The sequence below is a fragment of the Rhincodon typus genome, chromosome 6 (genome assembly GCF_021869965.1).
Source record: "Rhincodon typus isolate 14 chromosome 6, sRhiTyp1.1, whole genome shotgun sequence".
Taxonomy (NCBI): domain Eukaryota; kingdom Metazoa; phylum Chordata; class Chondrichthyes; order Orectolobiformes; family Rhincodontidae; genus Rhincodon; species Rhincodon typus.
Window position 1 is genome coordinate 18,451,251 of NC_063337.1, and position 25,909 is coordinate 18,477,159.

General features: G+C 38.6%; 1 protein-coding gene across 1 annotated transcript in view; it reads right to left on the minus strand.

The window, feature by feature from the left end:
- tmem131 (transmembrane protein 131) overlaps positions 1–25,616 on the minus strand; it is a 51,246-nt gene extending 25,630 nt beyond the window's left edge. Inside the window, exons 1-17 of the mRNA XM_048597895.1 lie at positions 25,604–25,616; positions 25,272–25,405; positions 25,048–25,179; positions 22,864–22,968; positions 19,326–19,412; positions 18,912–19,064; positions 15,861–15,936; positions 15,636–15,753; positions 13,035–13,173; positions 12,792–12,901; positions 9,598–9,664; positions 9,116–9,267; positions 8,685–8,827; positions 5,868–6,054; positions 5,145–5,330; positions 4,279–4,437; positions 2,265–2,857 (exon numbers count right to left, since the gene is read on the minus strand). Of these exons, the coding sequence (XP_048453852.1) occupies positions 2,265–2,857; positions 4,279–4,437; positions 5,145–5,330; positions 5,868–6,054; positions 8,685–8,827; positions 9,116–9,267; positions 9,598–9,664; positions 12,792–12,901; positions 13,035–13,173; positions 15,636–15,753; positions 15,861–15,936; positions 18,912–19,064; positions 19,326–19,412; positions 22,864–22,968; positions 25,048–25,179; positions 25,272–25,405; positions 25,604–25,616 (2,554 nt within the window). The remainder of the gene's footprint in view (positions 1–2,264; positions 2,858–4,278; positions 4,438–5,144; positions 5,331–5,867; positions 6,055–8,684; positions 8,828–9,115; positions 9,268–9,597; positions 9,665–12,791; positions 12,902–13,034; positions 13,174–15,635; positions 15,754–15,860; positions 15,937–18,911; positions 19,065–19,325; positions 19,413–22,863; positions 22,969–25,047; positions 25,180–25,271; positions 25,406–25,603) is intronic.
- Positions 25,617–25,909: the final 293 nt, after the last annotated feature.

A 25,909-nucleotide genomic window follows, 5' to 3' on the forward strand; every position in this document is an offset into this window, starting at 1 on the left:
GCAAAGAATTTATTCCATTCCTCTGGTTCCCCACTATTAGCTCCCCAACCTCATTCTGGAAGGGGCCTAAGTTCACTTTACCCCCTCACCTCCTTCCCCTCCCTTTTTACATACTCAAAGAATTATTTTTCTGGTCATCAGCTTTTGGTTTTTAAAACTTTCCAAAATCTCTGGCTTATTACTAATCTTTGACACATTTGAAAGAAAAAAAACATACAATTTGATGCTTTCCTTAACTATGGTTGGTTTACCTCCTTCCTCAAATCCTTCTTCCTCACTGAGGTACACCTTGTGAGTCATGAACTATTTTCTTAACTGACTGCAAGTGTCCCTCAATCTCCTTTCTGGTAAACTTACTTCAGCCAACTCTATCCTCATTTCTTCACAATTACCCTTATTTAAGTTTAAAAGCTTTTCTAACCTAAGTTTTTCATTCTCAAACTAAATATTAAATTCTGTCATGTTACATTCATAATTTCCTAGGTAAATCTTTTTATTGATTCACTTATTAAACCTGCCTCATTACAGGTCCAAAATAGTGTGATCTCCAATGAGACTCTGAAAATACTGTCCCATGAAACTATCCCAAATCCACTCCTAATTCCTCCTCATGGCTATCTTTGCTACTTTGATTTTCCCCAAATCGACATGATTAAACCCACCCACGATTAACGTGTTGACACTTTTATATGCCCTTATTACATCAGACTTGTTGCATAATACCAAAAGGCTCCTGTTAGGAGACTGATTAACTGCTCCCATCAGTGTTGTCTTCCTTTGGTTATTTATTACCTTCTCCCATATCTTCAATTCAAGATAATTTTTTGCGATTGCACTTATGCCATCTTGTACTAGCAAAACTACTCTAACCTTACCTTCAGCCTGCCCTTTCAAAAAGTCAGATACTCATGAATATTTAGATCCCAGCTTTGATGTCCCATAGCAGCTATAACATCACTCCTATTTAGTTATTTTGCTTAGAATACCATACGTATTTAAGAGGCATTAAATTTTGCCTTTGTTGGTGTTTCTATACTGTCTCTACTTGTCCCACAACGGATGTCATTATCTAAAATAGCCGCCCTGCAGTGCTGTCTGCTGCCATGTCCTTCTACTTTGTAAGCCTACAACTCCCCCCAAACCCCCAACCGCACCCCTCCCCACCGCCTACCCAACCCCAACCAGTGTAAAGCTCTTGTTATTCAGTTTCGGGACACTAACCTCAGCACAGTAAGTGAAGCCTATCCCACTAAAAGTTTCCTCCTAACGCCAGTATTGGTGCCAGTACCTGATGAACAGAAACTCATTCCACCCACAATTGTTGAGTCATGCATTTAACTCCTTGACATTATTTACCCTATGCCAGTGGCTCAGGTAGTAACCCCAAGATCACTACCTTGGAGGTTCTATCCTCTAATTTACCTAACTGATCAAATTCTTTCAGCAAAATCTCCCTTCTGGTCCTATGTTGCTGGTATAAACATTTATGGCCATATTTTGATCTTCTCCTTCCACTTCCACTCCCAATCCCAATCCAAGTTCCTCTCCAGCCCTAAGGAGATGGGCCCCAACTTTAGGAGCCATACTATTCTGGGATGAAACATTAGCCATTTTGCTTTCCACAGATGTTTCCAGATATGCTTACAGTTTTTTCAGCACTTTGTTTCTATTTTAAATTTCCAACATTTGCAGTATTTTGCTTCTATATGAGCAGCCAGGCATTCAGCTGACTAGTTTTATGGCAAGCATATCAACTTCTCTCCCCTAAAACTAAGAACTTGGCAAAGATTTTGGTCATACCTGCTAATATAAGGACATGAGAAATAAAAATGATAAACATAATGCCCCAAGGCTGTTGACAGTTGAAATTCTATATCAGCTCTTTTTCAACCTATCCTCATATTCCTCTATTGCCACAGTGCCCAAAAATCAATCTCAGACTTGAACATACCCATCTATAGCCCGGAGATAAAAGAATTACAAAAATTCATTGCCCTCAGTGAAGGAATTTCTCATGTTGGTCCTAATGCCGGGTTTTAGCAGCTTCAGCCAGAGAAACCTCTTATCAGCATTGACCACGATTTAGCCCTCATCAGAATTTTATGTTTCAATGAGATCAACTGTTTTCTAAACACCACTGAAAATGACAACCTACTTTGATTCGACACAAGTTTCTCTTGCGCTTTTGTGAAAGATGTTGGGACATTTCTCCTTTATCAAAAGGTACTATAAAAATGCAAGTTGTTCTCTCAAAACATTATTACCTTTAGTTTTTGATGCTGGAGATGGAGGCTGTTCTGTAAAGACATCTAATGTTGGGGATTCAGGTAATTCACAATCTCTATCCACTGTATCTCCGAAGCTCGTAATATCAGAGTCCTCTGAGCTGTGCCTTGTATTTGCATTGTCTGTACATGAAGTAACAGGTGATGAATGTGAAACAGTGTTCTCATTATGCTGCTCCTGTTGCTGAGGCACTGCTGGTAATTGTGATAATGACTGTAGATCTGGTTGTATTTGTGCCTGTTGCTGGTGTGTTTGGTGAAGCTGTCTCGACATCTTGGTTCGCCTGTTTGTCTGGCTCTGGGGTGGATTTGCCTCAGAAACAATGGCATTTACTTTTGTAGCAGATGTACTGGATACTGTTGGGGTAGATGTTCTACCAGTGCTATTTGAGTTATTTGCAAAATTGTTTTTTAGTTTTGGATTTTCAAATTCTAAAGAGTTTCTGTTACTGTGCAACTGTGATGCAGCAGAGAACTGCTTGTGGTTGGCTGCACTGGGTCTAGAAGAACCACCTCCTCCAAATACTCCTCTTGAAGAATTGTGATTTGAATCTGATCCAAGTGCATTTAAACTGAAGACAATAAAAAAAATAGATATTAAAGGACTTTAGGTTGTTTTACTTAACCAAAATCTATATTTGAGCACAAACAGATTACTCAGTATGTCATTGGTGCATTAAAACCAAAGCAGTAATAAAATCAATTGTACAAGTAGAATTTATTGTAAGATACTACTGCTAAGGTCATGCAACTATTACTACGGAACCATCAACTACACAAGATTAAAAATACTTTGCAAGTGTTTATTAACAGATTTTAACACCGCAAAATAGGCTTGTATCATGGATACAAAAAAAAAAGTTCAGTGTTGAACGTTTGAGCATGAAGCACAGTCAAAAAGCCCATCAACCCTATTGGAGAATGGCATGGCTAACAAATGTGGATGCAAATGTACAGAACCAATAACATTTGGTTATCTAGTGACAAGAACAATGTGGGCATGTTCTCTCATCTGCCCACCATCAGGCTCCTACTGCTGCAGAATAAATACTGCACAAGTTTAAAACTTCAGATGCACAAGAAGTAAGTACAAGAAAGGAGGAGGGAATAATACTTGATCAAATTTTAAACAGTACAATGGGATCAAGTACTGGTTTAAAAAAAAAAACACCCACGTCCCCAATCTTGTTATTTGTTCAAACATGTTCCTGTCAGAATTAGACTACAGCTTACACTTAAAGGAAGTTAAATTCAAAACTAATCTGATTAAACATTACTTAGAGCAATCAACAAACTTATGTGCAGGGCTTTGTAGGAAGAAAAGTGAAAGTAGATGGTATGCTTACTTCATATGCATATTAGATTCATTATTCAGAGAATACTTTGGGATAAGTATAGGAGACATATGGTAAAATATAGCTCACTTGAGAGAAATCAATGAATTTGCACTCATGGCTCCTAACATTTCCATCTCTGGTGATTCTCACCTCATTTCTGTGTCTGTTGCAGACTAATTGACAGAGATTGCCATGATTAATCAACAACTTCATTATTGTTGTATTATGTGACTACCAAGGTGGTAGTCTTTTCTTGCCTCGCAATTCTTATGTTTCTATGTTCTAGGATAATCGGACCCTTGTAGGATGAAGGAGTCTAAAAAGGTTTCACAAAGATGACTTTGGCAGTCTGATTATTTTAACATGCATGCCACCAATGAAAATATATTATGACACTTTGCTCATCTGACAGGACAAAACTCAAATTAATCCTCAAAGCAAAGACCACATGGTGTTGCATAGCATATCACCCCTGATATCACAGCAATTCCCACACTCAAAACAACCAACATAAAGCCAAGTAGTATAGATTGGGCGGGGGGGGGGCGGTGGGTACAATGTTGCCTCTAATAAAAGGTGCAATCAGATCAATGCAAGTAATATATTCCAAAAGCTCCAAATGAAAAACAAATTCAAGCCAAGAGTATTATACTTACTTTCCATCTGATGAAATACCAACTATTCTCCTGAGATCAAATGTCCTACCCAAGTCAAGGGGAGGATTGGACCCCTCCAAAGACAGACGCCTTCTGAAGGGCCCCCATATTCCTTGAGCTTCTAAATAAGCTGTTCCAATCACCAAAAGGAACAAAACACTGGAAAAGGAATGAATTATTACAAACTAAATAATGAAACACATTGCAAACTAACTCCTTTTCAATACACTTTCCGCAGATATTTGAATTTTAGTTTGAAAAACCAGAGTCACTAAGGACTGCTCTATACTGCTCAGAAAGAAGTCATTTTAGCACCTATTATATTTTCAGTGTTCATATTCATGCTTTTTAAAATACTTATTAACCAAATAGCAAGAAAGCTTCCAAATGTGGGGCAGACATAAACAGACTCCACTTAGAATCTTGGTGTCTTCAAGATGACAAAACAGATAAAGACCATTCAGACAAAGTCAAGGTCAATCTCATGTTGATGCTTGAACCAGACAGTCCATCAGGTCATAGCTCCATTTGTAAACGAGACTAGCTGATCTATGTGGCAAGACTATCACTTGAAGGTGATATTCTTTAAACTCTACTTCAAATTGCCCTGAAACATCTTTTGATAGGTAAGCAGCAGAGATCTTACTCCGTACACCATTTGATTGTACACATTCCAAAAGTCTTCACTCTGCAAAATTGTACTAGAGTTCTTTGTCCTTATGTAATGGGGTGCCCCTCTATTGAGCAAGCAGAACTTCCAGAGATGTAGATTCCTCATTTGCTTTGTTTAGAAAATATGGTGAGGGATTTCACCAATTAAGCAGTTAACAAATAAAATATCAAGGTACGTATATAAGCAAAGATACCTCATTATTCCTGAGATGATCACATACAGTCCCAGCTCCCAGTTAGGTCTAGGTAGGGCCTCTGCACATGTTGCCAACATATGATAAGGAAGTGATGCATTTAATATGAAAACAAATTGGGAGCCTCCTGCTGTGATAAATCTTAGTTCACGGATAACTCTGGAGGCAGTGAAATCTGGTGTAAACCTGAAAATAAAAACATCAGGTACAATACAGATCATGACCATAAAGCTATTTAACACTAAAAATTAACATTAAAAGACTAAAGCATCACAAATGCATCCTTTAGTCATGCAGATCTAGGTACACTTCAATAATGTAAACGATAGAACGATTTTAGTCACCTGTTAAGATGTTCACAGATTTATGGCTGTTATTTCATTATGCTGACTGATAGCAAAACGCTTTCTTTTTTAAAAGCGCCTCTCCTATGATCTGCGTCTTCACAAAAAAAAAGTTAGCTGCTGGTTATAATAATGACTATTTTATTATAGGGTTGCAGATGTGTGTTTGAAAAATGCATTGTAAGTAGGCAACATTAAGTTCTTAAACCTCAATAATGAAAGCAGCTCATTGAATCAGTCCATCGACCTAGAGCTCCCTTAGGAAAAGAAATTACATTTCCAAATTAAATATGCTGTAGTATTGTCAAGGATGTGTGGGTTGAACAGCCCTCCAAAAGAGCCGAAATAAAACCAAACCAAAATAAACAGAAGGACTCACAATATAATAATGTCTTTAGAGGCATTCGGTTTTAGTGCAAACTCTTGACAGTTTACAACTTTGAAGCCATATCCTTCACAGATGTATCCACTAATTTCCATAGACTTGACAAGAACTGGAAGTTGTCCTGTATTTTCTACTTTAAAAACTCTCTTCAATGTGAAGTTTGGCTCTTTCATTTTCATTTCTGTAATTTTAAAAAGTGAATTAGTTTTCAATGAAATATGTAAACATGTATTTCATGTTTACATTATCTCCCCATTCATTATTGGGAGCAGTGATTCTTTCTAGGGTATTGCTTGCAACCCATTGGATAGCTCATTGAATCGCTTGAGACAAGTTCAGGTCAATGATGCAAACAACTGAGGGTGGCTTTGTGCTACATCCCACCTTTGACAAATTTATATCATTTCCCGCAGCAATGAATACTGTAGAGTCTGGACCTGAAGTTCTTTTTAATCATTCATAGGATGAGGGCATTGTTGGCTGGGCCAGCATTTATTCTTCGTCTCTATTGTTCTTTACTCAGAGTAGTAAGGGCGTGGAATGCCTTGCCTGCAAAAATAGTTGACTCGCCAACTTTAAGGGCATTTAAATGGTCATTGGATAAAGATATGGATGATAATGGAATAGTTTAGGTTAGATGGGCTTCAGATTGGTTTCACAGGTCGGCGCAACATTGAGGGCCGAAGGGCCTGTACTGCGCTGTAATGTTCTATGTTCTATGTTCTAGATGCCCTGGAGAAGGTGGTGGTGCTCTGCCTTTTTGAACCGCTACAATCATTTGGTGTAGGTAACCCACAATACTGAGAGGGGAGTTTCAGGATTTTGACCCAGTGACACAAAGGAATGGTGATGCATTCCCAAATTAGGATGGTGAGTGGCTTGGAGGGAAAATTTCAGCTGCTGGTTTCCCCAAGTACCTGCTGCCCTTGTCCTTATAGATGGAAATGGTCGTGGATTTGGAATGAATTTCTGCAGTGTATCTTTCAGATGGCATGCACTGCTGGTATTGAGCACCAGTACTGGTGGGCATGCACATGGTACCATTCGTGCAGGCTACTTTGTCCTGGATAGTGTCAAGCTTCTAGAATGTTGTTGGAGCTGCACCCATCTAGGCAAGTTGGATTACCCTCCTGACCTGTGCCTTGCAGATAGTGGCCAGGGCTTGGTGAGTCAGGGTGAGCTCCTTGCTGCAGAATTCCTAGCCTCTGACCTGTTCTTCCAAACCATTATATTTATGCAGCTAATCCAGTTCAGTTTCCGGTCAACGATAACCCTCAGGATATGGACAGTGGAGATACTGGCTTTAAACTCTCAGAAAGGAAGTGCAAGGATAAACTAAGCAACTTTAGGCCATTCTATTTGGCTTTGACTGCTTTTTAAACAATGATAATCTGGGACAAAGCAACAGTCACTTGGACAGGTATAGGTTAGTTAATTAATAGATGGTTAGATTCTCTTTTGTTGGAGATGATCATTGCCTGCCATTTGTATGCTACAAATGTTACCTGCGATTTGCCAGCCCAAACCCAGGTATTGTTCAGATTTTACTGCATTTAGACATGCACTACATCAGTATGAGGTGTTACAAATAGTACTGAACATTGCACAGCAACCATCTCCACTTATGAAGTCATAAGTGAAGGAAAGTCATGAATAAAGCAAGCTGAAAATGGTTAGGGCTGGCACACTACCCTGAGGAACTGCTGCAGAGATGTCTGTAGCTGAGATGACTGATCTCTAACAACCACACATCTTCCATTGTGCCAGGTATTACTGTAAGCAGTGAAGAATTTGCCCCAATTCCCACCAACTCCAGTTTTGCTACAGCTTTTAGATGCCATATTGTCAAGTGCAGCCTTAGTGTCAATGGCTATCACTCTCAATTGCTTCAAAGCCATTGGTACAGGACTAATTATGGCATCTACTGAAGTTAGGTACAATGCAATTAAGCACAAGGTCAAAAGGTTGAACCTGGGATTTTCAGATCCGCGCTTATTGTTTCAATATGAACAATACACATTTCAAAAAGATTTTCATGGGACATAATTAGCTAGGCTGCATTTTTGCTCATCCTTAACAGCCTTTGAAAAAAGGTGGCGTGGGGCTGCCTTCTTGTTCCATTGCTGTCATTTTTCTCAGAGGTTTCACAATTCATCTAATGGTGCAGTGCCATTGTGACAAACTTCAAGGTGCATGCTCAGCCTCCTCCTCTCCCTTTGAAATAACCAAATTACTTGTAATATTGTACAGCGACGATAAATAATTTGTCAAACTGTTAAAATTCATAACCTATAATCCTCCTTACTTTGGTTTTCCCCCAATATTACTACAAAAAGAGGGATTTATTTTTACAACTGAATTCAAACAGAATCACCCAGGTGTGAGCAAGGTTCGAGAACCTATTACAATGAGACATTAAACTTTGGCCTCTGTCTACTTAGCCAAACGATAAGAGCAGAAAAATATCCTATTGCTCCATTTTCTAATCATTTCTAGCAGCATCAATAAAACTGACCATTTGTCTCACTGGCTGTTATTGGTTTTTTGTTACACCCTCCTCTTTGAAGTCTTGGCCTGAAGGCAAGCCTTTAGAAATCATTTGCCGAAATGCAAATCACCATTGCTTTATTTTACTATGGGTAGGGAAAGGAGGCAGACCCAGGAGTTTACTTCAGCCAGACTCCAGATCAAACCTTGTGCTGCCGTTAATCTGCCATTAACACTGGCCATCTATTCAATTGAGCTAACCAGCACACTCTACACACTCGGTATTTCCTTTTTATATACTTTCTTCAGTGTTGAATTACTTACTATCTGAACAGTCTTTAAGCAAAGCTTCATTAATTTTGAAACGTAATGAACTTCCAGGACCAGGATGCTTCCCTGCTACCTTCAGGCTCTCAGTCGTTCCCTGTCCTTGTACCACAACTGCATCCACTACTGTCAGATTGTTTCTGCAGAAACAAAGTTAGGTGACAAAACAATCACAGATCAAAGTTCTGAATTAATTATCAGTAACATAAGCTTCATTAGTTAAAATTTTCCTAACTCAATAGTCAGCAAGCCTGAAGAGTTGACCAGATTAGAAAAGGGTGTCTAAACTCAGTGCATGTTATTTAAATCTCATCTAATTTGGTATTTTTAAGATAAGAAATGTATTTGATAATCTTCTACAAATGAAGAAAACAGAGAAATAATCTTCAGTCAGTGCATCAGAAGTCAATACATGACCAGAAACACACCTTACAATTATTAAGGACATCACAGTTCTGTTGTGAATTGGAGTAAACTTCACGGTCATAGATCTTTTTTCACCAGATCTCAGAATTATATTTAGCACAGACTGTCGTGCATAACCTTCCACAAATCCTGAAGAAGTTTTGATGGACGATGTCTAGAAACAATTTAGAAGAAAAATAGATGAAATAAACTTTTAAATTTAAATAAGACATAACAACTGATTCAAAGTTTTTTGTTGTAGAAAGTGATTTTCTGCTGGGGATTCTATCAAGACCAACACATCCCTATTAAGAGTATATATGCATACAATCATATAGATGAGCAATGCTCTTTCTCTTCCATCAAATTTCAAGTTCTTATATCAGTTACTGAAGTCACAAAGTCCACAATGCAACCCAATGTAATAGGAATCTCTCAAGCTCATACTGAACCCACAAATGGAGCCATTTGTTCTTCTCCTCGAAAGGAAAAACATTTTACTTACATGGTTGCTGACAATTTTAAATTCAAAGGTTTGTGTGTCCAGATTTGCATGTTTGCCCAAGTGAAGCCTGAAATTAAACAAAGAAAGTTATGGAAAATGTATAAGCTATTTTTACTAAACCTTCCATATCACTAACCAGCCTATGTGAAATATTTTACCTGAATTATATACAATAGATCAGATACCCATGGCTAATAATTAGGATCACTGACTTGATCACTATCACAATTTGAAATTGATGTCAAAAGATCTTCAAGAATCCAGTTTGGAAGTGGTTGCACATTCATTTGTAATAATGTAGCTGATTTATTATACACTATCAAGTCAGTTGCGGGTCAGAACTAACTAGTAACAATGAACTGACAGGGAAAGCTAGCCTTTTAGGAGTTTCCTTCCTCATGCCACGTTGCAAAATGATTGGTTTTTGTTATCCATAGCATACTAATGCCAAACTCAAACTTATTTGGTACTGAAAATAATGCAGATCAAAAAAGGTTATACAGATTGTTGTTTTCGCATCTCAACATATTCATGCAATGATGTAAATGTTTCCTTTCCTAAACCTTTAAAAAGGAGTTGACTATTCTTCAAAAGAAAAGTAGCAATATACCCACCCAGAGGTAGCATCATAATTTACAATTGTTTTTAAAAGCACACAATCTAGATTCATGGATTGATTACAAAAAGCAAAAGGCAGTCCTGTAACTGGTCATGCCCATAATGATATTTTGTAAGTTCAACTCAGCTATCCCATTCTCTTCCTCTTCTCATTACCAGGTAATTTTCCCTCTTCAGGTGCTTATCCAAATCTCCTCAAACATCACAACCGAATCTATTTTTGGAGTCACAGTGCATTTCAGAGCCAATTTACTCACTGCATCAAGGTTTTTCCTCATGTAGCCAAATACATCCTCTGCTCCTCAAATCCTTCTGCCAATGGAAATGGTATGTCTCTAGCAGACTAGTTTCAGATATCTGTTATAATTCCTCCTAATCTTCTCTTTTCTCCTTGGAGAAGAGTCCGACTTCTCAGTTAGTCACCTAACAAAGTCACTCATACCCCTCCTCTGCAGAGGAGGCTCACCAGCTTGTTGCTGGGATGGAGCAGTTTAGCTATGAAGAGAAGCTGTAGAAACTCGGACTGTTTTCTTTACAGCTGAGAATGCTGAAAGGGGGCCTGATTGAGACACAAATTATGAGGGGCATGGACAGGATTAATAGGAAGCAGCTATTCCCCTAGTTGAAGGGTCAATAACAAGGGTGCATGAATTTAAAAAAAAAAAGAAGTGAAAAAGTCAAGAAATTTAGAGGCGATTTGAAGAAAACTTTTCACCTAGAGGGTTGAGAGAATCTGGAATGCACTGCCTGGGACGGTATCGAGGTGGAAAACCTTACCTTTTGAAAATTATTCGAATAAGCACTTGAAATGTCATAACATTCAAAGCTACGGATCAATTTCTAGAAAGGGGAACTAGTTTCAGTAAATGCAGATATGATGGATAGAAGGGCCTCTACAGTACAGGTAGTTCTCCTATAACATGATAGTTGCGTTCTTGTGTGACCTCGCGCTACAGGAAATCGTACTGTAGAAAGACACCATAGAAAATCGCGTTATGGGGAAATTGCTACGAAAAAACACTCTGTACAGCAGAAAGCTTGCATTATCCAAACAACGTCCACTATTCAATTGCAGTACAGCCAATTCGCATGAATGAAACACGTTATAGCAGAACTACCTATACTGTATAATTCATGACAATTTTATTATTTAAGATAACCAGGTGCAGAGCTGGATGAACACAGCAGGCCAAGCAGCATCAGAGGAGCAGGAAGACTGATGTTTCAGGCCTAGACCCTTCGGGCCCGAAACGTCAGCCTTCCTGCTCCTCTGATGCTGCTCGGCCTGCTCTGTTCATCCAGCTGTACACCTGGTTATCTCAGATTCCCCAGCATCTGCAATTCCTACTATCTCTGATACAATTTTATTATTTAGATGTCTATACGTATTTGCAGTTTCTTCATGGTGATTCCCCCTCTCATTTCCTTCTGAACCTTTAATACTTAGACTGGTCATCACTTTTAACTTCAACCTGACGTCTGCCATACTCAACCTTTTTCTGCTTCATTTCACTCTCCAGTTTTCTCATCACCGAGGGGGGTCTGGTGTGGTCTATCCTATCTTCTTCCATGTGGGAAAATACCTTGACTCTAAAGCTAGCCCAATATGCTGTTACAGTTCTGCTGGTCGTTCTTTGATTCCAAGATGTCAGAGGTAGATCTGTTTGCATTTCCTTGAAATTAACCATCCAATTAAAATATTTTTTTATTCTGGAATGCTCTTTTTCCATAAGCAACCATTTCTTAGATACGAAGGGTCACCTGACCTGAAACCTTAACTTATTTCTCTTCAGATGCTGCCAGACCTGCTGAGCTTTGCCAGCAACTTCTGCATTTGTTACTTAGATACTGTTGCTTGCGATTCAATAATTCAGAATTACAAAAAAACCGAACAGCAATAGAATAGCTACTAAAAAACTCATAGCTCTCACACTACAAGCTTTTTAGTCCCAGACCTGATACCAGAATTAATCCACTTTTATAAAAGTTGGATTTCTGTGTCTTTTCACTATAGAAAACTTCAGTCAGGTAGACTAGAAAACCTTGCACAGTACATTTGTACCAGCCCCAGTGCAACTATGGCACTAGCCGAAAATCCTATTATCAAGGAAGCTTCCTCTCAACCTAAGAGCCATGTGGAATTGGAAATACATTTCCTGAAGGCTTAACTGATAAATTAGAGAAGTTGACTTACACAGACCAAGACAATCACCAGCTTAAACTCCAGCAAACTGAGCACAGCTGGAATATGATAGTGAATATTCTCCTGTTTGAGGGACCTCCTGTGGAATAGTGGTAGTTCCCTACCCTTGGACCGTGAGGCATGGATTCAAGTCCCATCTACTCCAGAGGTGTGTAATAACATCTCTGAGCAGGTTGATTAGGGAAAGTAAGTTATATTTTAAAAAGGTACTTCAAAGAGTAAGGGAAAGAGAGAAAGATAATGTTTGACTAGATTTCCTTCTCTTGAAGGCTACGTAGTATGAGGTGCTGGGAGTAGAATGAGATATAACCAATCCTATCTACTCCCATTGTTAAACAGTGGAAAGTAATAAAGTTAAAAAGCAAATACGCACCTTTCCATTAACACATCTGCAACAAGTGAAGGATTAGGATACAATGCTAAAGGAAGTAATTGGACAAACACAGGTACATCTGCTGGATTTTCTAAAATTAGTTCTTTTTCCTATGGAAAAAGAAAGTGTGAAAACAATAGTTAGGAATGCAAATTACTGCATGGCAACTTTTTAAAGCCATTCAAAAATGATTCCATTTTTAAAATTTATTTTTTAAATTTAAATTTACAAATCAATACTTACTGATGTGTTATTTGTGTTTGTGAGTGGGAAAAGTAAATCTCGTGTTGTATTGATCAATGATGGCCACATAAGCTCTGATGTTACTACAGCTTGAACATTTTTCTGTAGGTCTGTATCTACTTCAAAGACAACATCAACCCTTAAAACAAAAAAAAAAGACAACTAGTCAAAAATTCATGCCTTCATTAAACGTTTTCATTAAAAAACTAGAACAATGCAGCTTCATTTAGAATATTGCAACATGTAGTTAAAGCACTGTACAACACAGCAATGTGACATTTGCTATGTCCCAGACAGTGCAAGCTAAAATTTAAATGAAGTGAATCCACTCCAAGAATTTTACTCTCTGCAGTAGTTGATCCACTGTTTTACATAACATATTATGTGATTGCCACAGCTATACAGACATATCTGCAGGCACAGATAGCAAGAACTGCAGATGCTGAGGTCAGCAATAACAAAGTGTGGAACTGGAAGAATACAGCAGGCCAGGCAACAGAGGAACAGGAAAGTTGACGTATTTTCTGAAGAAGGGTCCCGACCCAAAACGTCAACTTTCCAGCTCTTCTGATGCTGCCTGGCCTGTGTTCCTCCAGCTCCACACTTTGTTATCTCTACAGCAACACTGCCTTGTTTAGCAACTGAGCCAAGTCTTATTGACAGGGCTGTGAGCCAGACACAAGAGACATGACAGAGGACAGATATCCATACGGTTCTAAAAATAAAACTCATTTGCTATTAAAAGTAAAAGTCACCACAGTCCCAGAAGATAGAGTTGCTTTCTCATTAGTGAGATGACTAGTGGTGGTTTAACCAGAGGGTCACTTGATGTCAAGCAAGGGGCAAGGTTGAGAAGTCATTACCTTTATGGTAAGCTCAGCCAGTACGGGAGCTGCACCTGCACTGTTGGCATTACTCTGCGTCGCACAACAGCCATCCGGCCAACTGAGCTAACCCTCAGTTGCTATTAATTGCTATGTTTAAATTCCATTTAATTTCAGCCGGGAACATATTAACCTTGAATAAAGTATTATAGATTTGAATGCTTAAAAATTAATTCTGCAACTTTGATATAGATTTAATCACTGTAGTTCCACTGTGCTTTGAATCCAAACTACCTTCAGCTCACCACCTCTATCTAATGGTTTGGCATTATTCTTAGCGCCTCACACTTGACCTTAAATCAGTTAGGAGCTTATCATCAGGTTGCTGCTGCTACAGATGTGAAGTTTTAAAAGCTTAAATCAGCATCAAGACAACAAATTAGCAGCTTTGATATGATGTTAAATTCTCTGCAATTTTATTCATAAATATATTAGTTCCAAAGTCTAGACACCATTCTTTAGGTAGGTATAGATGGGCATTTCTCACACTAGAGATAAGTTTAAAGTGGTGCTCTCCAAGGAACAGTGTTGGCTTTTTCTGATTTACAAACAATTTGGGGGATGGGTGTTGAGGGCAAAATCTCTAAATATGCATTTAATACTTAGCTAGGGAGAACAGAATTGTAGAATGACACAGAACAGCTTCAGAGGAACACTGGAAAAATGGCCAAATGGGCAGACACCTGGCAGATGAATTTCAAGTGAAGAGAAATATGAGGTAATGTATTTTACTAGGAAAAAAGAAAAAGACAACACAGACTCAAATGGTACAACTTTGAGGGGAGTACAACAGCAGACAGGCTTTGGGTTCACGTGCATAATTCTGCGTGGTGGCCAGAGAAGTTGAAAAAGTTGTTAAGGCAGCTTATAGGATCCATGGGTTTATAGAGGCAGAGAGTATAAGAGCAAGGAAGTGATGCTACATCGCTACAAAAATCACTGGTCAGATAACATTTGGAGTATTATGTTCAGTTCTAGACACCTTATTTAAGGAAAGATATTAAAGCCCTGGAGAACGAACAAAAGGAGAACTACAAGAATGATAACAGGATGGAGGGATTTTAGATACAAGGAAAAACAGAGATATTGGCCTTATTTGCCTTGGAGCAGAGAAGATTAAAAGGTAACCTTACTGATGTGTTCAAAATTATGAGATGGGATATCCTGTTTTCACTAGTTGGTATGTCAGAGAGTACGGAGTCACAACTTCAAAACTGTCAGTGAGAGCGCTAGGAGTGAGAGAAACTTCTTTATTCACACAATTGTTAGGATTTGGAATGTATTGCCTGCAGAGTGGCGGACACAAATGCAATTGGAGGTTTGAAAGTCATGAATTTAGAAGGCTACGGTGATAGGGCTGGAGAATGGGAATGGCTGGGTAGCTCTTTCAGGAGCCAGTACAGACAAGATGGTGCGAATGGCTTCCTGTACTGTAAAATTCTAATGATTCCTACATTAGGTGCTTGCAGGACCAGACACATTAAATAATTGCACACAGTAAACTCATACCCCATCCAAGAAAGTGGCTAATAGAATCCAATTTCATTTCAGTTAGGACACTCGACAAAAGAAATTAATTAATGGGCCAAATATGAAATCAAAAAGTTCCAGAGTAATTGATTAAAGGACAGTGGGAACACAGTGCTACCCAATCCATCAATAACAGGCGTCTTTATTAAAACAATGCTTTCAGCACTAAAATGGTTAACAAACTCACTTGTGCCCTGAGTTTTCTTTAAGTTCTGTCCATTTTTTGTACAAATTCTTATACAGATCCCAGTCTGCATCCCATGCATCATCTTGCATTGCGAGACTATGCTGCAATCTTAACTCCGCTGGGAAAAGGTGGGAGACAAATAAAAACTCAATGCAAAAAAACACTTGTATTTGCCACAAGTACATTTTTTTGATGAAATTACAGTGTTTAATTACAGTTACTTACATTTAGATAAAAAAGGCAATCCCACATAACAATAATCCCCACATTGTAAGCTAGCGTCAAAATAAATATTTGCTATCTGCAAAAAAGGATAAAACATAATTAACAAATCAGGTCAATATTTAAGTTGTACCAAAGCAACCAATGTTTGACTTTGCACTGCAGAAGTTTAAAACATACAGAGTTAGGTAAATGCTTCTTAGATGTAGAAATTTATAGCACAGAAAAAGTGGCCAGTCGGCCCACGTCTGCACTGACCCCAAAAAAGAAAAGTCTGATTACACTAATCCTATTTTCCAGCTCTTGGTTTATAGCCCCGGTGGCTATGGCAACTCAAGTGAATAGTTACTGCTCAAGTATTAGTCTTTTAACCATTCTATCAGGAGGTACATTTCAGACTCCCAACACCATTAAAAACATTGTTTCATCCACCCTTCTATCCGCCTTATCCAGGCCCCCCAAATTTACCTCTATCAGGACCCACCTCAAGCTTTACTGTTCCAAAGAAAACCCTAGCCTATCCAATCTTTCTTCATAGCTCAGGTCCTCCAGCCCAAGCAGCAGCCTGGGAAATTTCCTCTGCACTCTTCCTAGTCAATTACATCCTTCCTATAACGTGGTGAACAGAGCTGCATGAAGTACTGCAGGTGTGGCCTAACCACTATTTTATACAGTTCCAGCATAAACTTCCTGTTCATTTATTCGATATCTTAATTATTAAAGGCAAGTAACCCAAATGCCTTCATAACCATCTGATCTACCTGTACTGCTTCTTTCCTTAAATAAGTTGTCTAAAACTGAACGTAATACTCCAAGTGTTATCTGACCAGTGATTTGTAGCGATGTAGCATCACTTCCTTGCTTTTATACTCTCTACCTCTATACAGAGATCTGTGGATATGTACTTCAAAGTCTCTCTGATCTTCAGTACTTTCCAGGGTCCTAACATTCAGTGTAGTCCCTTACCTTAATAGTCCTCCAAATTTATACCTTACTTCTCTGGGTTGAATTCCATTTGCCACTGCTCTGCTCAGTTGACCAGTCTGTTGCGCTCCTCCTGCGGTTTAGTGATCTTCTGCAGTATTTACTATCAGTATCTACCAATGTTAGTATCATCTGGAAATGTCTTGATCATATCCACTACAATCAAGTCCATAACATTATTGTGCACCACAAACAAGGGCCCAGTACCAAGTCCTGTAGTACCCCACTGGTAACAGACTTCCAGTCATAGAAAAACACCTTCTACCATCACTCTCTGCTTCCTACCTCTCAGCCAATTTGTCTGGCATTCCCATGGGCTCTTACATCCTTGATCAGTCTGCTATGAGGGCCCCCATCAAAAACCTTTCTAAATTCCACAAACCACATCAAATGCAATACCCTTCTCAATACTCCTGGTGCCTAAAAAAATTCAATCAAATTTGTCATAAATGTGACCTTCACATAAACCCATGCTGGCTGCCCCTGATTAATCGGTGTCTCCAAGTACAAATATATTCTGTGCCTCAATTTTTTTCTTTTAAAAAAAATCTTTCCCATCACCACAGGTCAATTAGTCTAATTTCCTTGCCTATCCCTTCCTCCCTTTTTTAAATAATGGAACAAAGTTAACACACAGTCTCCAGTTCTCTGGCATCTTGCTTGTGGTCAGACAGGATTTAAAAATTATTGCTTGTGTCTCCGATTATCTCATCCCTTACTTCCCTTAATAACCTTGAGATACATCTCATCTGTGCTTGCAGATTTATTCACTTTCAAGGCTGCTAAACCTTCACACCAGTTCTCTCTATATTAATTTCTTCTAATTCAAAATCTACCACCTTAACTTCTACACTCGCATTGTCCTTTTCCTTTGGTGAAGGCCAATGCAAAGTCTGCACTGAGGCTGTGCCCATGATTTCCGGATCCACACACTAACTCTCTGGTTCCCAATGAACCTCATCTGGAGGATAACTGAATTTATAGTTATCACCTCTAAAATGCTATCTTACACCTTCCACCTGCTCGGATTCATCTCCAAATAGCAATAGATTGAGCAGATAAGTGTGTGGAAGGAGAGAGACAGTGCAACAAAGAGCTTTAGATTCTTGAAGCATTTGGTACAGTTTCTAGGCAGATGGGATTTGTACAGATTAAGCAGGTTACATCTGAACAGGAACAGGCCTGACATCCTTGTAGGAAAGTTTTGATGCCGTTTCTGAAGACTGGTCACTGGACCTAAAACAGTAACTGTTACGTCCCCACAGATGGTGCAAGACCTGCTGAGTTTTTCCAGCAGTTTCTGTTTTTGTTTCAGCCTCATTTGATGATCCTTCCAAGATATCATTCCTTCTGACTGCTATAAATGATTCCTTGATCAACACTGCACCATCCCTCCTCTTCTATTCCTCTATCTCAACTGAAAACCCTACAACCTGGAATGCTGAACTGCCAATCCTGCCCATCTTTCAACTGAGTCTTGGCCATAGCTACATCATACAGCACAGAATTAGGCCCTTTGGTCCAATCTGTCCTTGCTCACCAGTTATCCCAACCAGATCTAGTCCCATTTGCTAGCATTTGGCCCATACTCCGTGTGCCTTAGTCTCTGGTTCTTTGCATTAAAATATATTTCATTTAGCTTGCTATCCTCACCTCTTTCTTAACTTGTCTATGTTTCTTTCACTGTTCAGACTCTCAAGTGTCTTAACTTCTAATTCCAACTCTGCTTCTCTCCTTTTTGGACTAGTTGTCAGGATTCCAATCCTGCCAATCTAATCCAAATCCATCCAAATAGCATTAGAAAAATTTCCAAGAATGATGTCAGTCCCAGTCCTATTCAGATGTAACTCACCTCACTCAACCTGTACAAGTCCCACCTGCCCCTTCAGGAATCTAAAGCCTTCTCTTACATTTCTCTCCTGTCAGGTATTCATCTGCTCTATCCTTCTCTTCCTATTTTTACTATCGTGTGGCATCAGAAGTCTATTGTTTGAATTTGCAAGCTAAATGTGCTGAGTAAATGCATCCACCATAAATCATACACACTACACAAGATGAAGTATGACAAACCTTGGATTTCTTTTTTGATTCTAAATCATCCTTGTTATTTTTCATTCTCTTGTAGTAGAATCGCACATCCTCTGTTAGAGGACGTATATTTTGTAGTTTCACCTTCTGTGAGAAGGAACTCATTATATTTAAACTATGATGAACTACTTTCCCCTGTAAAACAAAATATTCATAAACTTACAATTTAAAAAAAAAACTTGTTACCACACCACAATAAATTTACATCACAGATACACAAACAAACAATCGAACTACAATGTAGGTCAGGTCCAGGTTCTGCTCACTCAAAGAATCATTCAAAAGACGAATTAACATTTGTTTCAAGGTCACTCAAACTATTCTTGTTTTGTTCAACATTTAGGCAAGAACAGTAAAATACTAAAATGTTAAAATGAGCAAAAATGAGTATCTTACTGGAAATGAGCCTGGAAGAACAACATGCTTTGGTGAACAAACCAAGGAGCCTACAGCAATAAGTGCCTTTACTTGAATAGTTAAAATCTGCAAAAATCAAAGTGAAACAAGTGTTAGTCAAGAACAAACAGAAAAGTGATTACTGAATATAGCAGTCTGTTACAAATTAAACTTCAGTCAATAAATATTCTTGTCTTCACAGTAGTTCTTCACTAGATCCCTGCTGTGAAATGCTACCTGGTGGTGGGAATAGATAGGAAATCGATCAGTCAGCTCAGTTACAAATTGGCAAAGATGTCATGGTATTGACACCGGATAAACAATCCAGATACCCTGGTAATGCTCTGGGACCCAGGTTCTAATCCCGAAAGAGATGTTGAAATTTGCATTCAAAATAAATTTGCAATTAAGTCTCTAACAGTAACTATGAAATCACTGTCAATTGTTGCAAAAACCCATCTTGTTCACCAATGTCCTTTAGAAAAGGAATTCTTCTGTCATTATCTGGTCCAGCTTACATGCAACTCCAGGCACACAACAGCAAGGCTGGCTCTTGATTGCTCTCTGAACTGGCCCAGCAAGCCTGTCACCTGGCAGTATCAAAATGCTAAAACAGCTTTTCAAAAAAAAAAAAAGAAAGAAATAGGGAAAATAGTCTCATGGTTCAGATCAAACATCAGCAAGGAAGCCTCCTATGTATCACTTCCCCTGAGTTGATGAATAAGTATGTCGCAAGTTGAACATCACTTAAGGGCACAGACTACACCGATCTGGGGACCTTTACTGTCCATCAAGAATAGCTCAGCAGCACTACTGACTGAGCTAGCTGAGTCCTAAAGAATATAGCTGCTAAATTGTGTTTGTGGCAAGGGGCGAGAGAACCAAGAGGGTGAAGAAAAAATTGCTCTCATTCTTACCAATCCACCAGTCACAGATGTATCTATCCATGACAGTACCAGTAACAACCTCACAGTTCTTTTGGAGACAAAATTCCACTTTTCAAAATCAATAATACTCGCCAGTGTATTTTGTGGCACTATAGCAAGCCAAGACCAGAAATCCATGGGATATAGTTGATTGTCAGCAGCAGGTGAATTATACTCCAACTCAATCTGCAACCACATGGCCTGGCAGAGCTTCCATTCTATGATTACCGTAAGCCAAGGGATCAACCCTAGTTCAATAAACAGTGCAGGACTGCATGCCAGGAAAGTCATTAGGTAGAATCTAAAAATGAAGAGTCAACTTTGTGAAGTTGCAGAGGACTAACTGGGTGCCAAACAACATACGCAGCAAGTAATAGACAGTACTAAATTATTCCACAATCAAGAGATCTCATCTAAGCTCCACAGTCAGTCATGGATGGTAATGGACAATTAAAAACAACTCACTGGAGGCAGCTGCTCCACAAGTGTCCTCACCAACGATGGGGTGCCCAGCACTTTAGTGCAAAACAAGGCTGAAGTATTTGCATAATCTTCAGCCGTAAGTGCTGAATGAGTGATCTTGGCCACCCGAGGTCCCTAGCGTCACAGAAGTCAGTTTTCAGCCAATTTGATTCACTGTGATAGCAGGAAACAGCTGGAAGCACTGGATACTGCAAAGGCAATGGACCCTGACAACATTCTGGCCATAATACCGAAAACACATTGTCCAGAACTTGCTGCTCCCTTGGCCAAGATGCTCTCGTACTGCTGACTAAATGTCAGTGTTGTGTTAAAATTGCCCAGTTATGTCCAGTACAGAGAACGTAGGACAAATTAACCCAGTCATTTACTGCTTCATCCATAAAAGGTGATGGAAAGGGCCATCAACAGCGTTATCAAGCGGAACTTGTTCAGCAATAAATTGCTCACTGGCACTCAGTTGAGGTTCCACCGTGCTATTCACTCCTGACATTATTACAGCTTTGGTTCAAATATAAACCAAAATATACTAGACCATACAAATCAGGAGTAGGCCATTCAGCCCCTCAAATCTGCTCTAGCATTCAATAAAATGGGTGATCTCATTTTAACGTCAAATCCACATTCCCACATAATTTTTCAAACCCCTGATCAACAACGCGGCTTGTATCGGTGCCTTAAACAATTGCAAAGGCTCTGCTCCCATCACTTTTTCAGGAAATGGGTTCCAAAGACACTTGTTCATATTCTCACCTGTTTTTAAATGGGCAGCCTCTGGATTTTTAAATTATGACCTCTAGTACTAGATTCTGCCAAAAGAAAAAGCATCTTCCCCACATCTGCAATATGCAGACCCCTTTGTATCTTATAAGATTCAATCAAGTTAACTCTTCGTATTTTGAACTGCAGCAGATAAAAGTATAGCTTGTCCAACTTTCCTCATTAGATAACTTACTCATTCCAGGAATTAGTCCAAACTGTCTCAACTCCTCCAATGCATTTGAGTTTTAAATATCATGACTAATAATGCACAGTACTCCAGATGCAGACTCAGAAGTGCCTCAACAGAATCATAACTTCTTACTCTTTTATTCAATTTTGTAATAAGTAATATTTTACTAGCTTTGCTATTTACTTGCTGTACTGCATTTTAACCTTTTGCAATTTTGGCATGTGGACACCCAGATCCCTGCAAGTGCTCTTCATTTACATATTAATCTTAATTATTCTTGCTGCCAAAAACATACAAGTTCACACATTCCCAGGTTATACTTGATTTGCCACATCTATTCACTTAACCTGCTTTTTTTTGACTTTGTCATCTTCACAATTTATTCTCCTGCCTAACCTTGTGTTGTCAGTAAATTTGAAACATTTTGGTACTGACAAAGGACAATACCAACCACTCCCTGTATCACATGCCAGCTGTGATGACGTGCTTCCCAGATGCTTGCAGTTGTTCGAGCTGACAGGTTTTCGTATAAATATTTCCTTTCTAGGTGACATCGTTAGTGCTGCGTAGCCTCCACTGAAGCGCTGTACATCTACATACCACTACAATATAAAACTGGAAACAAGACTGCCCACCATGACAGACAAGACCATATAAATTCAGAGCAGGACAGAACAACTGCGCATCATCGGCAGCTACATAGCACTGACTATGTCACCTAGAAGGGAGACGAAATGCTTGCATGAAAACCAGCCAGCTTGGCGAACCAACCTACAACCGAAACCGCAACCCGAGCTACAGATCTTCGTTAAAACATTTCCCAAATGCTTGAATTACGTGTGCATAACTTTAAACATGTACTTTCACCATACCTACTTGACTTTTCTACACACTATACCTGTGGTTTGGTGTTAGACACTCAAGTAGTGTCCCAACAGATGACAATATGGTGCAGATCAATTGTTCACCTAGTAAATGAAGATATTTGGACCGGCTGTTAGCAGCCGAGAAATTGATTTTAACAGATTAAGTTGTTGATTCTGATAGAAGGAATAATTAACATCATGGAGATTATGGTCACAAAATTTGCACTTTAAAAATAAACTAGTGTAAAGGTATTTTCGTTACTCACGTTAACACTGAATCTATAATAAAGACTTAGTTTTTAAACAAACACTACCTCATAATCTGTTGTGATTTGCACTGCTCCATCATATGGTCCTTCAAGTTCTTTTGCAGTCAACTTCATCCTAAACACTGCATAATAACCAGATGCTAATATCACCTGTGAAGAATGCACAAATACATTATCCATTAGTAAATACTTATAGACTTGATATCACCTCAAAGCCAGTGAAGCTCTCAAAAGATAATCACTTCTTTCAATTCTAACCCTGAATGAACTAGATAAACTAGATTAAGGATGGGTTCGTGAAGACAATGCTGATGGTGATGGTTTAAGGGGATAATACCTCAGCTGATAAAAGCTGAGCTCTACCTCGCATCTCTATTTTGAGTCTTGTGCCACGTGCACTTCAAACACTTATTTCTTAGTTTTGACATTAACTGTGATCTAACTACCTTTGGTTAGAAACTAATTACTCCCAAGGTAGAATAATGAATTTAGAACATAGAACATAACAGCGCAGTACAGGCCCTTCAGCCCTCAATGTTGCGGCGACCTGTGAAACCAATCTGAAGCCCATCTAACCTAAACTATTCCATTATCATCCATATGTTTATCCAATGACCATTTAAATGCCCTTAAAGTGGGCGAGTCTACTACTGTTGCAGGCAGGGCATCCCACGCCCTTACTACTCTGAGTAAAGAACCTACCTCTGACATCTGTCCTATATCTATCACTCCTCAATTTAAAACTATGTCCCCTTGTGCTAGCCACCACCATCCAAGGAAAAAGGCTCCCACTGTCCACTCTATCTAATCCTCTGATCATCTTGTATGTCTCTATCAAGTCACCTCTTAACCTTCTTCTCTCTAACGACAGATTTTACATCAGATTTAAGTGACATATCAAGTTACACATAGCTTTATTTACCTCAGCAACATTGTGTAAAAATGTGCTTGCTTGTATAAAAAGCAATTTAACTAACCTTATCACAAACAATAATATGACCATACTATGACAAAAACATTTAAGCCAGATAGTTCACAAAGCAAAACAAGAACATCACAAACTTTAAAGTTTCTAATGGTTGTATGATTTAGGTGTAAATCTTCAGAATTGATTAGCAATACCATTCAAAAACAAAATTAATCATAACACCTCAAAAAAAAAAACACTAAACATTTACCAATGAATTTATTAACTGGCAAGGCATAATTATGTAATGGACTCAAAGGAAACGTATTGCATCTCAGCAGACCCTCATGGTTAAATAGTTATGAGGTATATCCAAAACATGCCCGTGCTGCATGCAACAATGTTAAACTCAATGAACACAGCTTTCCAAAAATACTTTTTGAGCAGCATGTTTAACCACATGGACAACAGGTTTTAGAAATATTATGATAATCAAACAAACATTCATAGAATGTGTGCCAAAATGCATGTGAAATCTTGAACTAGCTTTTACCAGTTAAGTTACACGCAGGACCATTTTAAGTTAAATTAGTTTTAATTTAAGTTGTTGAGAATAGCACCAATGCATGGTGACTGTATGAACTTTTCACTATTTTATATTGAATACATGTCTCAATAAATAATTCAATAAAGTCAATAAATCAAAATCTGTTTTCACATTTCTTTTGCCAAAAATCACAAGACATACCAACATTTTAAATTCAACACTCTGATTAAGATTGCTAACTGTCAGCCACAATGCCCCCTTCAATCTAGGATTATTTCTGGCCCTCTTGAAAAATCGACTAGAGACAAAGCATTGAGATATTAAGAATAACATTTTCTTTGAACAAAAATTATTAGCTCTAAGACTATTAGAGATTATGGTGTTTGGAAGTCATGTGATAAAAAAAAAACTTTAGCATTACATAAATCTAACTTAGATGTAGTCCCAGTTGCCAAAAGTAGACATTTGCTGGAATTGAAGTACATGCTTTAGGATTTAACAGGAGCACCTGCAACAATGGGTCATGGAATAGCATGTGGATTTTGTAATACATGTAAAAAAATCTTAGGTTAAAGTCCATTGAAAAACTAACAGTTATAAACTAAAAGCATTCATTTGCAAGCATTAAGACAGTCAAGGGTTTGGGTAGGACGGACCATTTGTTAGAATTCAGTTAATACAAAACCTGATTGGAAGCATGCCATGCACAGAAGAGAGTTTTGAAATGAACTTAATACTTAAAGAAATATGTTCACATGATCAGAAACAGACTCACAGAAGATTGTTCTGTTGGCGACAATTTTTCTAAATCAGAAATGCTGGAAATTGAACTCCTGTTGCCTTTCTCAACAATCAGCAATTCAATACTAAGGCCGTCTCCCACTACATACCAGCCTTTTACTGCCAGCTGAGGAGATCAAGACATCAAAATTAGTAACAGTATGAAACACGGCACACGTTCTTAAACAATCAATTATGATCTAAAAAATGGCACCTTACCTCAATTGGGTTGCTATTCATAATGACAAAAATAACACTGCCATCTTCTGCAGCACTCAACACACCAAAGTCTATGATGCGTTCTTCTAAACTTGGTGGAAGTACAAAGTACTGCAAAATTAATGTAAAAATAGCTATTTGCAAAGAATGTTATAATCACAAATGAAACAAAAAAAACCAATTATGCTGTACTTCAAAACTTGCACCTAATGTTTCCAGAAGGTACTTTACCCAACTAAGGAATGAAGAAAGCTAAAGCCCCATTTATACAATGATAGACTCAACTCCTAAGCAACTTCTGCAAAATATCTTATCACTGATAAGAAACTGACCTTGACCAGCCATATATGTGGCTACAACAGCACGGAAACTAGGAGTTCTGGTCAGGAGGGCTTTAGTTGCCACAATAATCCCTTTTGTTTTTCCACCCCTCAGTGTGCAGGGCTCGGAGGTCTGTGTGCAACATCAACTTCTGAAACGAGAAGTCAAAATGGTAGCACGTGCAGAACCTCAGAGTGGCTGCATGGCTGAGATGGAATGTCACTCCTGACTTTCTAATGCCTGCTTAGAATCTACAAGGCACTGATCAGGAGTGAGATGGAATATTCTTGGATGGGTTCAGCTCAATCAATACTTGG